This window comes from Berghia stephanieae, chromosome 11, assembly GCF_034508935.2.
Source record: "Berghia stephanieae isolate SIO BIC M18660-M18661 chromosome 11, UCSD_Bste_1.3, whole genome shotgun sequence".
Classification (NCBI taxonomy): Eukaryota; Metazoa; Mollusca; class Gastropoda; order Nudibranchia; family Aeolidiidae; genus Berghia; species Berghia stephanieae.
The window spans coordinates 39,700,794-39,717,063 of NC_088370.1; the positions used below are offsets into that span (position 1 = coordinate 39,700,794).

At 36.6% G+C, this 16,270-nt stretch overlaps 1 protein-coding gene across 1 annotated transcript; it reads right to left on the reverse strand.

Annotated features, from left to right (window-relative positions):
• Positions 1-14,938: 14,938 nt before the first annotated feature.
• On the reverse strand, positions 14,939-15,922 carry LOC144956423 (acidic mammalian chitinase-like). The gene is given in 2 exon segments (XM_078886925.1): positions 14,939-15,163; positions 15,211-15,922. Coding segments are annotated over 2 exon segments (921 nt in total). The 3' UTR covers positions 14,939-14,954.
• Positions 15,923-16,270: the final 348 nt, after the last annotated feature.

A 16,270-nucleotide genomic window follows, 5' to 3' on the forward strand; every position in this document is an offset into this window, starting at 1 on the left:
AAATCCTCAAAAATGTATGAGAAAAATATTGGTGAAAACCGGCATCATATAAGCAACTGAAATGATAACTATAGTATTAAATGTGATGCATCATTCATTCAGAAACACGGTCAACAATTGGTGTACGACATTTGTGTATCAATGCACCAAATGTATCATCAAGATCATTCACATCACACATCTTTAAAATCGTATTAAATCCACTAAAATCGTTCCAAAAATCGCACTACAATACGATTAATCGTACTGGTTGGCAGGTCTGACTCAAGTCATGTCCGACAAAAGGAAGGAGAAAGAGGGGGTGGGTATTGCAGTGGTTTATAGGTCAAATTTGACCATTAGATTTATTTATAATGTCAACAGTTTTTCAGCATTCGAATTCGGTAGTAATGGTCGTTGATTTCAAATATGACTCAGTCAAGCTTCATTCAACATTTTTACCACCACCCAGTGCAAAAAAAAAATGATTAAAATCATCACTATTTATTCTGCTGTTGTTTTTAAAAACACTGTATATGCAATGTTAACCAAATAGCACATACCGTGTTCTTTGATAAAAGTAATATTGGTGTAAGTATGTGTGTGTAGTATGTTCGTATGCGAGTGCAAATGTTTCTGTATGTGAGTTTGTGTGTATATGTTTGTTTCTTCACATGTATTCTCAAATTTTATAAGAATGAATGTTTGAATGGCAATTAATATTGTAAAGCGCCTCTCAGTACTTATGTGGATTTTGGGCACTATATACACAACTTATTATTATTGTTGTTGTTGTTGTTGTTGTTATTATTATTATTATTATTATTATTATTGTTATTGAGTTGAGGAGCTCCAGTATTGATGAATTCGAGGACTTCCTTCTTCGCCTTGACATGAAGTCAAAGAAAAATATTATTGTTGGAGATTTCAATTTGCACTTTGATCGAGACACACCGGATATAAGAAATATAAATAAACTACTTACGTCACATCACATGACACAGCATGTCAATGAAAAGACACACCGGTGTGGACACATTATTGACTGGGTATTGTATTGACCAGCGTAGACGTGGAACTAGCGACACCTATCAATGTAGATGATCTTTATATTTCATATTGGGGGGGGGGCACAAAATGACATAAAGACAAAATAAGTAGTTTTTTTGAGAGATAAGAAAATTGACATAACATAACATATGGCATGGGGCGAAATAGGATAAGATCCCTTGAATGCCTTTAATATTAATTGTAATGCCATAAATCTATTGATTGAAAGATTACAATAATGATACACGTGGTAAAGATAGTATATCAACTTAAATGTACACATGTATGTGTGATGGACAAACATATGTCTTTAACCGTGACATGCAAAGCACACACACACATGCACACGCACACACACACACACGCGCGCACGCGCACACGCAACATACATACATCCATACATATAGAAGATAACCATAATAAGCTAACAATGCATAATATTTACAAACAAGATTGAAAGCCATGTCAACAGCAGTGCAAACAAATATTATTCGTCATAGAATTATTTAAAGCTGACCTCTCTCACTCTCTTACTACACACTGTGAGAAAGAAGTGACTGTTGACAATGTTCATGAAGCAATTATTAGTGTTATGGATAAGCACGTACCACTCACGACAAGATCTGAGAACGTCAGAAAAGAATCACCATGGTACAATTTGGAGGTAAAATGTATAAAGAAAAGAAGAAAATCGGAGAAGAAATTGGAAAAAAATCTGGCCTGCCGATATCATTCAAATAAAGACTCAAAGAGGTGACAATTAAGGCAAAGCGTATCTACTCTCTTGATAAGGTTGATAACATAAAAAATCCAGAGGAGTTTTATAAAATACCAAATAAGCTTCTAGGCAAAGAGATCAAGACAAGCCTGCCACACCACAATGACAACAAGAAACCCGCGGACTGCTTTGTACAGTATTTCGTGAATAAAATAACAACGATACGGAGTGAACTTGACACTGACGAAACAGATGCAGAATATACCTCTTTTTATTGTGAACCTTTAATATCTTTCAAAGAAATTTCAATAAATGAAACAAAGAAAACAATTCTCTTTATTACGAGCAAATCATGTAGGCTAGACCCTTTACCAACATCGCTTTTGAAGGAGTGTATTGATGAATTTTCACCCTATATCACTGAATGAATAAATCAATCATTAAGGGTGAGAGTTGTTCCAGAAAGCTTCAAGAAAGCAGTGGTGAAGCCATTGTTGAAGAAATCAGGACTTGACAGTGATAATTTAAAAAAACTTTAGGCCTGTATCAAATCTACCATTTATCTCCAAAATTCTAGATAAGATTGTTCTAAAACAACTTTCATATCACGTGAAACATAATAACCTCGACGAGTGCTATCAATCGGCCTGCAAGCAAAATCATAGCACAGAAACAGCATTGATGATAATCACAAATGACTTGCTGCAAATTATTGATCAAAGAAAAATCACAATCCTTAGTCTTCTCGATCGACCGTGCCATACTACTTCGAAGGCGACAAGTTACTTTCTTCATATCGGGCACTGCTCTAGACTGGTTTGCATCACATCTTATTCAAAGAACTCAATCAGTTTTAATTTGGGAAGTAACTTCGTCAGAGCGTGACCTTCATTTTGGTGTACCTCAAGAATCCGTTTTAGGTCCAGTCCTTTTTGTACTTTACACTTAATTTAATATAAATCTTCAACTATCGTTTTCAAATGCTTGGAAGGCACAGCATATCTGTCAAGCCTCATTGAACGGTACAACGCACAGCGATCGCTTAGATCAACGAACGACCTCAAATTGAAAACACCCCGCTGTCGAGTGAAGGCTGGTGAACGCGTTTTTCAGCATTCTGGTCCAATGTTGTGGAATTTGCTACTTGAGATACGTTCTTTGTCTTCACTAGAGGAATTCAAGAGTCGATTGAAGACATTCTTATTCCAACAGGCTTTCTTTTGATTGTGCATATTAGCGTTGTTCGTGTATTGTGTTAAGAGTTTAATCTATGTTATGCGCCCAGAGCCCTCCAGATGAAGGGATGTTTGGCTCACCGTAAATCTATACCATTATTTTATTATTATTATTATTATTATTATTATTATTATTATTATTATTATTATTATTATTATTATTAATAATAATAATGCTGAAAACTTATATAGCGCTATAACTCCGAGACACCAGACTCTAAGCGCTTAAATTACAAATTACTTTGGCTGAAACATACTCATTCACACACACAAGCACACACACACACACACACACACACACACATACACACACACAACACAACACACAACACAAACCAAACCTATCTTGCTTCTCATACCATCTACTAAAATCGAAACAAATATGTTTTAAGCGAACGTTTAAAAATAGACAAAGATTCTTTTTCACGAATGCTCTGCGGTAAGGCGTTCCAAATAGAGGGTCCGAAATGAGAAAAGGATCTCATTCCAGCATTTTTCCGAATTCGAGGGACAACTAGTTTTGTGGAATCACTGGCCGAACGTAAGGGGCGGGGTTTTGAATATCTTTCAATTAGTTCTGAAAGGTAGGAAGGGGCAGTACCTTCAAGACAACGATACACTAAAACACAAGCTTTGAATTTAATTCTTTTCTCAACAGGCAGCCAATGCAGGTCATGAAGTAGAGGTCCGGCAGAGTCGCACCTACGCTTCATAAATACTAGTCTGGCAGCGCTGTTTTGGACAATCTGAAGACGTTTCAGATTGTATTGCGAAACGCCAAACAACAGAGCATTACAATAATCCAATTTCGATAGTACGAGGGACACAACCAGGTGCTTGGTCACATCCTCAGATATGAACCGTCTAATGGAAGCAATCTTTTTTAGTTGGAAAAAGAGAGATCTAACCAAATTATTAACCTGATGCTCCATCGACAGTCCAGAGTCTAAGAATGTGCCAAGGTTTTTCACTTTGTCAACAATTTGAATAGAGGCATCCCCCAACTTCAAATCTGTTTCACTTTTCCACTTCCTGTTCCCCACATACAGCACCTCCGTCTTATCATCATTCAGTTTCAGTCTGTTCTCATTCATCCATTTCTTAACACTTTGGATACAATTTTTACTATTGGCTGATACTTCTTGTAAATTTCTCATATTGGAAACGCAGTACAATTGCGTATCATCAGCGTATTGATGGTAAGACAGACCAAAACTTCTGATGATTTTAGACAGAGGGCCAACGTACAAAACAAAAAGAACGGGTCCAAGGACTGAACCCTGGGGAACCCCACAATCAAGAAAGATTTCCTCCGATCTATATTCATCCACCGTAATAATCTGTTTACGATTAAACAAATATGACCTAAACCAATCAAGCGCTGCACCAGACACGCCATAAGTAATTTCAAGACGTTTGAGAAGAAGATTGTGATCAATAGTATCAAAAGCAGACGATAGGTCAAGCAAATTCAGCAAAGAACATGAACCATTGTCTATAACAGAGAGGAGATCATTAACAACCCTAACAAGTGCGGTTTCCGTCGAATGATGTTGCCTATAAGCAGACTGAAATTTTTCTTCAAGACAATTATTTTTAAGATGAGACAGTAATTGTTTCAAAACAAGCTTTTCTAAGATCTTAGAGAGAAAAGGAAGATTAGAGACAGGGCGATAGTTTTTTAAGTTCTCTTTATCGAGATCAGGTTTTTTCAAAAGGGGTTTGACATGAGCAACTTTGTAAATGTCTGGTACAGCACCTGACTGCAACGAATTATTAACAATACATTATTATTATTATTATTATTATTATTATTATTATTATTATTATTATTATTATTATTATTATTATTATTGGTGAATGAACGCCGTTGTCTTTCTCGTTCTGTCAGGGGCCCTATACCGTTTGGTCGGCATAGGTGTGGTACAATGCCAAAAAGTCCTCACTAGTTTTCAAAAATCTAATTTTAGTGAAGTTTAAAGTCTGATAAACTGACGTCACAAAGTATTATTGTAAACTTGATATCATAACCCGTTACTATTTAGTGAGAGGGGAAGCATAATAATATTTTTAATGATTTATATAATATGATATATATGATATATATTGCATGCCATGTAAATTTTGCGCCTAGAGCTAATTTGTATGGGACATGCGCTATATAAATAAATTTCATTAATTTTATTATCCATTTGTTTATTATCTATTTGTTTTTTAAACACGAAGAGTTTAATAACCAATTTAATATTTGACACGCATGGCAGCCACAATCAACTATAGATTTGTCGCTATGAGGCTTCACTGAAAATACACGCAGAATGGACTAACTATTCAACACCTATTGCAAAATAAATTCCATAGAATTTATGCGGGAAGGGTAAAATAATCACACCATCTGCCACCCGGATATAACGTACCAACCACAAAATTATGTATAAAATAACAAAGACCTGAATGCCGTCAATTTAATTAATTCTATAAGAGGTATGCGTTTGTCCCTTAGTTGTTTCTTAGGGCCGCCATAGACGTTGAGTTTTTGTGATGCGACTCGTCTGGGTCGCTGTGACCCGATCCCTGCGTCAGTCGCAGATGATTTTTGCCCACACACGGTGAGGTATTACACACCGACCGTCACCGGTCCCAGTTAATATCTCTCTATTCTAATTTTTTTGTCTTGCGCACAATAGTGATTACTTCTCACTGAATCATTTCAATCAGACTGTTGAAGGAACGCAATTGACATCACTGAACTCTGTTATTGTATTAAGGCAGCCATTTTGGTAATAAGTTCTCACTAAATCATATCAATCAGATTTTTAACGTTCAAGGTTACTCGTAGTTTTGCGTGTCGGTACGATATTCCAGGCTGGCGTATGTTGTGAGAATTATAACTTAAACTCAAAGCATCAATAACCGTCCAAGGTATTCGCATCATATGTAGTAATAGCTATAATAATGTAGCATGTCTAGAGAGAGAGAGAGAGAGAGAGAGAGAGAGAGAGAGAGAGAGAGAGAGAGAGAGGAATGCTGTATACAAAAAAATACTTTCGCTATATATACCGCTATATTCAACAAAAGTGCTCAAATGACTTTTTAGGGGTCCTTGGCCAATAACAAAACATGTTAGACGAGGCATGACCCCTGTTAGGCGATAATACAATTGTTTCACGACAGAAACGACGCTGTAAACAGCGAGGTACTTATTTTAAACGTGAACAAGGTGAGAGAATGCGAGTAAAGAGCCTTTTCCAAGGACTCAGTTATGAGCCATTCAGAAAGGGACTCGAACCCAGTACCGTCCGATCCTAAGGCAGCAGCCTCTTATGGTTCTCACACTACTATGTTATGACGATCGACCCAATCAGCAAAGTCCGGTCCGCATTCGTGCACCGTCGCGAACCTGCCGGGTAACATCGTCACAACACACCTTTCGATGCTCTGCCGTCTCGGGGTCTTGCCCACAGCGGGTACATATTGGACATGTAGTAATACCCCACCGATGTAACGCACTTGCCGTTAGGCAGCTCCTCGACCGACGCCGATTCGCAGCCACCCAATGTCTCCTTTTACTGGTATCAAAGCCTGGCAACTTCTCACCAAGCTTAGAGGAGTGTACGTCCCCGCTCCCACGAGGGATTGAATTCGTCCAAACCGACTTCCATCTCGTATGTGCAGCTTTAGACGTAGTCAGGGATTCTGCGTACAAGGGTTGCCGGGACTTATTTCGGCTAGAAACGGGGGCATCATCCATTATGCGCATCAGAGGGATATCCCCATTCCCTCTCTCTTTGATCTTACTCAGCCAGTTTCCCGTAATCGTCTCCCTTTTGAGTTTGCACAGTTTTGAGTTTTAGTATGTTATACCCCGATGGAGATGTCGTGAGTAATTTTCCAATACGCATAACATCAATACATTTGCAATCAGATTTAATTTTAAAAGCAACGTAAACCACAGAGCTTTATGACGGAATCAATGCTGGTGGCAGAAACATCAATAACTTTCGCTATGCTGATGACACAGTTCTGCTTACAGAAAATGAGAAAGCCCTACAAAAACTAGTAAATGATGTCAATATCGATAGCGAAGCTATGGGCCTAGACATGAACGTATCAAAAACCAAAGTGATGGTGATGGCAACGTATCCCAATGTTCACACTGACATAACAATTAAAGAAAGGAAACTGGAATCAGTTAAAACATTTAAATATTTAGGCCAACGTATCACTAATAATGGAAAAAAACGAAGATGAAGTCAAAGATAGAACGTAAACCACGTTAATTTTTCCATTTTGTGGACAATAAAGATTTATTATTATTAATATTATTATTATTATTATTATTATTATTATTATTATTATTATTATTATTATTATTATTATTATTATTATTATTATTATTATTATTATTATTATTATTATTATTATTATTATTATTATTATTATTATTTATAAAACAAGTCGACAGTGCTCCAGTGGCAGGTTAAGCGGGCACTAAGTAAACCTCGTAGTAGTCATCGGGACTACTCGCACCTCCCCCCCCCCCACACACACACACTCTCACCCAGCTCTTTTTTTTTCTTTTTTTTTCTTTTTTGTTTGATGACGATGATGATGATGATGATGATGATGATGATGATGATGATGATGATGATGATGATGATGTTGTTGTTGTTGTTGATGATGATGCCGGGGCTGTTGTTTGTTTTTTTTTTCGATGACTACGATGTTACTAGTGTGGATCAGACGATGTCCACAACTCAAAAGACAATAACAAGTCCACCTGACAATATATCCACAACTCAAGAAACATTGACAAGTCCACCTATGACAATGTCCACAACTCAAAAGACAATGACAATTCCACCTGACACTATGTCCACAACTCAAGAAACATTGACAAGTCCACCTATGAAGAAGTCCACAACTCCAAATACAATAACAAGTCCACCTATGACGAAGTCCACGACTGAAAAGACAATGACAAGTCCACCTATGACGAAGTCCACACCTAAAAAGACAATGACCTAATACCATGTCCCTGATTTTGCAAAATCTAAATAAATATAAAAAAGATGATAATAAAGAGAAATCTGATCCTGCTTTAAGAGTTTTTCGCATCATTGTATACCTTTTTACAAAATACAACGAAAGCTGTGTCACGTTATAAGCAAATGATCAGTCAAATGAAACCCGAATACGGACGAATTCATTTTAAAGTGTACACAGATGATATGATTTACTGATATGTCACTCGCCCTTGGATCAGACGGTCCTGTGTTCGAGTTCATCTCTGAGCGGCGCATAATCCTTTGGAAAAGGCACTTAAATTACATTGTCTCAACATATTGAAGTGTAAAATGAGTACATGACCGATAACAGTGGTTTCTCTGTCCTAAAACAAATTGTACTATCGCCTAACAAGCGTCATGTCTCGTCCTTCGTGTTAGGTGTTGCTGTTGGCTAGGGACCCCTTGTATAGCGCTTTAAGCACGTTTAGTGGATATTGTACTATACAAATGCACAAATTTTCATGTCAAATTTACTCGTCTCAATTGTTTGACTTGTGGTATCATTTAAAAAAACGTTTCAGCTGTTGATTTTCAGTACTCGTTTCTTTCTATAAAGTATTGGCAAATTGTATGATATAACGATACTGTTTTTAATTATGTTTTGTATGTTTTGTTTGTTTGTTTTGTTTTTAAATGAAGTTTTGTGCCAATTTATTTCTTTTGTGCGACATGATATACTATCTATGTCAATTTCTTCTCTTGTTTGTCATGATTATTAGATATATATATATTCCTTGCAACCTCTGACAGATGAGACAAAATCAAAATTATCAGGAACTATGGTATATCATGCATAGTATAATCATAGTCAGATTTTTAATAAGTGGCGCGTGTTTTTATTCTTTTTCTCACCTGTCCCTCAATGCACAGCTGAAAAAGTTTGTATGAACCTCTGAATCAATTTGTCTTAATCAAAAAATATTTTTCATTAATTGTAAAACAATAGGAAAGGATTTCGTTTATAACAGCTATGTTAAAATCTATAACTGGTAAGGATCCTAACTTATAGATGATTTACAGTATCAAAATTATGATTCCGCTTATCCATTTTGAAGGAATTCGTTAAAATGGAAAGTTCGGTTAATTGAAACTTAAACGATATACCTTATATATTTATATATATATATATATATATATATATATATATATATATATATATATATATATGTATATATTAAATTGATTCAAGCCGACTGAGGTGATGACTGAGTGTTGTGCAATTAGGGAACTAAGATGGGGTGTCAAAAACTGGTTCCAATCTCATTGAAAGTGTAAAACACTCTTCCGGAGAACCTGATACAGGACTTGAGTAATTGTTCTTCTGGTTTCAGAGTGGTTGCATCTTATTTTCTAGTCTAAATATATTATACTGGTCAATAAAGATCATTCATCTTCGCTCGTTTACGTCCCGTTTATCGTATCATCTGCCTAGACACCACGCTACTAAAATATTCATGTCACCTTATGATTCAATATGTAACGATAAATCATTCATCCGACGGAATGGTTATATACACATTCAAAGGTTTTTGGAACCGGAAGAGAGGAAAGGTGTGACAACACTACTTCTCTGCCTTATCATGGAGCAACCTACCATACTTGCACCAAGCTTATGAATGTTAATAAGACATTATGATACCCAGACTGTCAGAAAAAAAGTACTTTTTAGAGCCATTAAGGCCAATGGAGTTTTCTATAGCGTGCCACGGACAAATTTTGTTACCCTTTGGATAGGACCTAGTCTATCGCAAAGTACTTTCCGTCAGATCTAGCATACCCAAATGCCCAGGTTGGAGAGGAGGATCCGAAAAATAATCTAGACTTCACCCGGGATAGATCGTGTTCCCTCATCGAGTGAAGCGAATGCTCTACCAACTGGGCTATTTGGACACACTTCTTCTTGCAGTAATTTTCGGTCCGACGGAGAAATAAATAATAATGTGTAGTTGAATGTAATCTTCAATTTAATTACAAAAACAGATCAAATGAACGTTTCGGGTTTCCCCTTTATCAACAAAACAGGATGAATGAAACACCACAGATGAATGAGATGATCATTTGATCTGTTTTTGTAATTACATTGAAGCTTACATTCAACTTCGCATTATTATCTATTTCTTCGAGCTTCGAGCAGCAACAGTTACATGGTCCGAAGGAGAAGAAATGAATTATGAATATATTATCTATTTGACATTTTGACAACGATAGATAGCGTAGTGTTGAATTTTTGCCCGATTTTCGTGTGTTTGTTTATTGGATTGGTGTCACTCATCAATTTCTTATTGTTTTTAGACAGCCGTTTTCTTGATTAGTTTATAAATTATATAAGTCAAGGCTATGGGACAGCGTGGCTCAGCCGTACGGTCTTTGCTTCGTACCCGAAAGGTACCGAGTTCGACTACCCGCCGCGTTGTGTGGCCTTGAGCAAGTCACCTAGCCTTAGCTCACTTTGCGGCGCTGCACTGCGGCTGACGCCTGGGTTATTCTAGTCTTCCCTTGGAATAGACCCTAAAGAAAAATTTCCCCTTGGGGATGAATAAAGGGAATTTATTTTATTTATTATTTATTTATAAATGTTCAAGGTTACACATAAATCTGTGGGCTGGAGCGTTATTTCTGGCTCACTTACATTGTGAGTATTTTACTTAAACACATAGCATCAATGGAAGAAACGAAGTTGACGTCACTCAGCCCCTCAGCCCGTTGTATTTTTGTTTTTTGCTGTTTTTTTTTTTTTTTTTTTTTTTTTTTTTTTTTGTTGTTGTTTTTTTTTGTTTTTTTTTTTAGATAACCGTTTTTATAATTAACTTCTCACTAATTGATATCAATCAGGCTATAAACGTTCGAGGAAATACATAGTGATGTGTTGGTATGTTTTATCTAAGTGGAGATGTCGTGAGTGTTTTACCAAAACGCATAACAATTTTCCATTTTGTGAACAATAAAGATTTATTATTACTATTATTATTATTATTATTATTATTATTATTATTATTATTATTATTATTATTATTATTATTATTATTATTATTATTATTATTTATTATTTTTATTATTATTATTATTATTATTATTATTATTATTATTATTATTATTATTATTATTATATATTCTTATTATTATTATAATAATTATTATTATTATTGATAAAATAAATGAACAGCGCCACCACCTCCCCACTTTTTACACTTTCAATGAGATTGGAACCCGTTTTTGACACCAAACTTTTTTGTTTTGTTGTAAACTATAAACGTTCAAGGTTTCTTGAAAATCATCCCCGAGAAGATCACCAGTATTGAACGATGTGACAGGAAAAGGATCCAAGATAACTTTGATATGGATATCAGTCCTATCTGATTATGTTTCTTGCCCAGTTTTGTGTTGGTATCAACACCACATCTGTCATCAGGTAACAAAGGCTTTTTGGCATCTGTCAACCTAGATTCCATTTGTCAAGTCGATTGGTATAATATTAACCCTTTCGGCTAAAACAAAGCGGCGTTGTTATTTTTTAATACAACATTTCGCTCTCGCTCCCTCTCTCTCTCTCCCTCTCTCTCTCTCTCTCTCTCTCTCTCTCTCTCTCTCTCTCTCTCTTTCTCTCTCTCTCTCTCTCTCTCTCTCTCTCTCTCTCTCTCTCTCTCTCTCTCTCTTTCTCTCTCTCTCTTTCTCTATCTCTCATTCTCTGCCTGTCCTCCGGACATTATTATAGCTATTACTACATTTGACACGAGAACCTTGAACGGTTATTGATTCTATGCGTTTAGGTAAAATACTCACAATAGCGCCAGCCGGAAATAACTTACGAATACACAAAACAACTAGTAACCTTGATCGTTAATAGACTGATTGATATAATATATATATATATATATATATATATGTGTGTGTGTGTGTGTGTGTGTGTGTGTGTGTGTGTAATCACAGGGTATCAAAATCACCCCTTAAGTAAGAACAGGGATATTCTTTTATGTTACTAGTATGTTGCCATGGGTTAACAAAATCACTCCCGGCGTACGAGGAGGGATAGTTCTTTATTTTACTATATTTTGTCATGCGATGTCAACAGCCACCCCAACCCCCCCCCCCCCCCCCCCCCCCCCCCCCCCGATGTGCGATTAATGGGTAAAAACACGACAGCCGATTCAGGGTAAATGAAACATATCAACAGCGCCTTCAAGCTTTTTTTTTTCTAAATTATAATTGCTCAAGGTTACCCAGTTTTATGTGTTGGTATCAGTACCCAAATTTATCATCATGTAGTCAAGTTTTCTGATAGCTATCAATTCCCAAATGTCGTATTTAGCGTCGACGGATATCAGATATATGACCATACACCTTGTAATTTTCAGCCGTGCTTGTCCCCAGATCGTCACCGTTAAAATCTCCATGTGTATGGCCCCTTCCCTTCCCGTCCCCCGGTATCTGGCCATACACGTTGGGATTCGCTACGGTTTTCTTCAGCCGTGCCTGTCCCCAGATAGTCAAGGGTAAAAATCTCAACGTGTATGACCCCTCGGGCACAAGTATGCGCCGCTCAGAGTGGATCTTGGCCCCTGGATCTTTCAATCAGAAAACGAGAGATGGAGTACCAGCTTATCAGATCTATCTGAAGGGACGGCTTTAGATAAGGTAAAATTATTAGTCCATCAATCAATGGAAATAATTTAGTCGATGCCAAATTACTTTTAAAAAATCGGGTTCACTCGGCATGAACTTATTTGCAGGTCTGATAACTTTATTGATACTTTGCGTTTTTGCGTTTAGGCAAAAATATTCACAATATCCGATAGTCATATATAACATACAAAACAATGTGTTTGCAACCTTTTAATGTTTATAATTTGATTGTTAGATTTCGTGACATCTAATCTAATGGCTGAGTAAAAACAACAACAAAAAGCTGAGTGCCCTCAATTTTGTTCCCTCTAAAATAGATAGACTCCTTGTTGAAATGGAAATGCTTTCAAACCGACGCAAAACTATGCCCATTACAACAATGTTAAAACAAGCCCATAATTCATTGCCATCGGTTTTCAGACCCGCAAATATGCAACCCACTGTCAACCAAAAGACCATATATAACACCGCAATACTCGGCCTGCTCAATGATTCCGTCTCCGAATTTAAATACACTGAGCAAGTTAGTAAATTCAGCAAATGGTGTGCCGATAACTGTCTAGAGCTCATGTAACAAAAACAAAGGAACAACTGTTTGATCACAGAAAAATAGGAAAAAGAGCAAGACAAATAACAAAAATTAACAATCAGGCGGTTGAAACTGTTGAAACGTTTAAATACCTTGGTGTAATTATAGATAACAGTCTAAGATTTGAATCGCACACCAACAATGTCATCAAAAAATGTAACCAGCGCTTGTATATACTCAGAAAATTAAGGTCTTTCAATGTGAACAGAAAGACCATGATACAAATCTACAAGTCATTAATATTGAGTATCGTTTCGTTTGGCATCACAACGTGGTATGGAAGCTGTGGAACAAAAGAAAAATCCAAACTACATAGAACCCTCAGAGAGGCTTCAAAAATAATTAACACAGACCTTAGAAGCCTTGACACAACTTATATTAATGCAGTTGAGAAGAAATCTTTTAACATTATCAACGAAAAGAGGCATCCGCTGAACGAAAAATTCCAACTTCTGCGCTCCGGAAGACGGTATCTAGAAGCAAAATGTCGGACAAATCGACATAAGACAACCTTCATTCCAACCGCCATAAAATTAATTAACAAATCTTCTGTGGAAAAATGAGACAACCAATGAAAATAACGAGAAGCAGTGTCGTGAATCATCATCATCGACATTGCCGCCGTCGTTATCATCATCATCATCATCATCATCATCATCATCATCATCATCATCATCATCATCATCATCATCATTATCGTAGTCATCATCATCATCATCATCATCATCATCATCAATCATCATCATCATCATCATCATCATCATCATCATCATCTCATCATCACAATCATTGCCATCTTCTTCTTAATATAAGACACTATATTTATAATATGGTTATTTGCTGTCCCAGCAAATATATCGTATCGTTCTATCTGTCTGTGTGTGTGTCTGTGTGTATGTATATATGTATGTATGTATGTATGTATGTATGTATGTATGTATGTATGTATGTATGTATGTATGTATGTATGTATGAATGTAGGCATGCATATACGATGATATGCTGGTTTGTATGTATGTCTGCATGTATGTATGTATGTATGTATGTATGTATGTATGTATGTATGTATGTATGTATGTATGTATATGTGTTTGTATGTACGCTCATTTCTTTTGTATACACGTGTAGAAACAATGTGCAAGCGTGTATGTTCGTGTATGGCTGTGTCTGTATTTGTAAATGTGTTGATGTTCATACCATGAACCAAACTGAGCATTGTTTACCTCACATGAATTGCCTTTAATTTGGACAATAAAGATTATTATTATTATTATTATTATTAATATATAGCTTCATTTTATTGCCACAAATATCACAAAAGGGGTCAATTTATATTTGCTGTAGTAGATGATAAAAGGCAGATAATCAATGAGTGTCTCTTATTACGGTTTAAATTTAATGGGTTATATTAAAATATTTACTGATGCGAGTTTTAATGATCATCAGTACAAGATTTAATATAACTCATGAAATAAAAATACGTAAATATGAGTGGTGCATAGTTGAGTCCTTGAAAAAGGATCCTTACTCAAGTGATCACATTCTCTCAGTGTATTCAGGATTACGTTTTATTGTGAAAATAGATATCAATGATGCGACAAACTCGTAAAACAGCATCAGATTTCTCTTTATTATCATCTTTATTATTTATAAATATTTTGCTAAATCAGGGTTCACTTCTAACTTTATTTTTTTCATGCATTACGTTTACAAGCATTGTTGATAGCTGCCATAAGTGGGTAACGGCCGTTACCACAGAAAGATCCCTTAATGTCGTCAAAACTGAGATCCCACACCATCACTCCTCCATAATTATTATCCAGAATATATTTGACTTTATTTTTCAAGCTTTTCGGGTTGTCATATCCAGCCCATTGGTTCCATAGACGATGTAAGGCGCCTGCTGTTCTTCATCAAACCGTTCGATGGCTCCATTCGATATCATTTCACAGATTTCATAGTACGATAAAGTTCCGCTGCTTTTGTGTACTTCCCAGCAGTTGCTGAACCCGATGCAGCAGCATTTAGTCCGTTGTTTGATGCGCTCGCAAGGGTGAAAGCCTTTGCGTAGAAGGGGAACACCAATGACAAGCTTTTCTGGGCTTGCACCATTTTTGATCCAATATTCTGCTGCCCATTTTACATTTAACGTAGGATTATCCCAGCTGGCGGGTAAAAGAGCACTGTGGTGGCCAGTTTTCCTTTCCCATGGTCCATGCAAATCATACGTCATCAGATTTATGAAATCTAATTCAAAGTTCAAAACTGGGATATCGTAAGCCGTGTCTATGACGGATTTACCAGCGGCCACAGCAGCAGTTAGCAAAAGCCTGGGACTACCGGTGGATGAAGCTTCTTGTGTGAAAGCTGCTTTCAACTCTCTCAAAAGATCAGAGAATCGATCTTTGTCTGCAGGAGGACTTCCTCTATTTGCCGGGTATTCCCAATCGAGATCAAGACCATCAAATCCACGATCTCGAAGAAATGTGATGCTTGAGTCGATGAATTATTTCCTGTTCCTTTGAGTTGCTACCATAGCAGTAAAAGGAGGAGATCTCATGTTCCAACCTCCAACAGCAAGCAACACTTTGAGATTTGGATTTTTCTTTTTCAGTGCAGTCATTTTTCTGTAATTTCCAACATTGGAACCAGTCTTATCCATTATGTTAAAACGGAGCTAATCTGTTTCCGGTCATCTTGGCGAAAGCAAAGATGATATGTGTACACATGTGAGCGTCGACATCCTCTGGCACTTGTTTTGCATCCCCACTTCGATACTGTGCCCAGTTTGTGAAGTAAAAACTACTCTTTTACACCCGCCTCCCGTTGTTGGTTTTTGGGTTGTGGACATCGTATTAGGTGGACTTGTCATTGTCATTTGGGTTGTGGATATCTTCATAGGTGGATCTGTCATTGTCATTTGGGTTGTGGACATCTTCATAGGTGGATTTGTCATTGTCATTTGGGTTGTGGACATCTTCATAGGTGGACTGGTTTGCCCTGGTGTGCA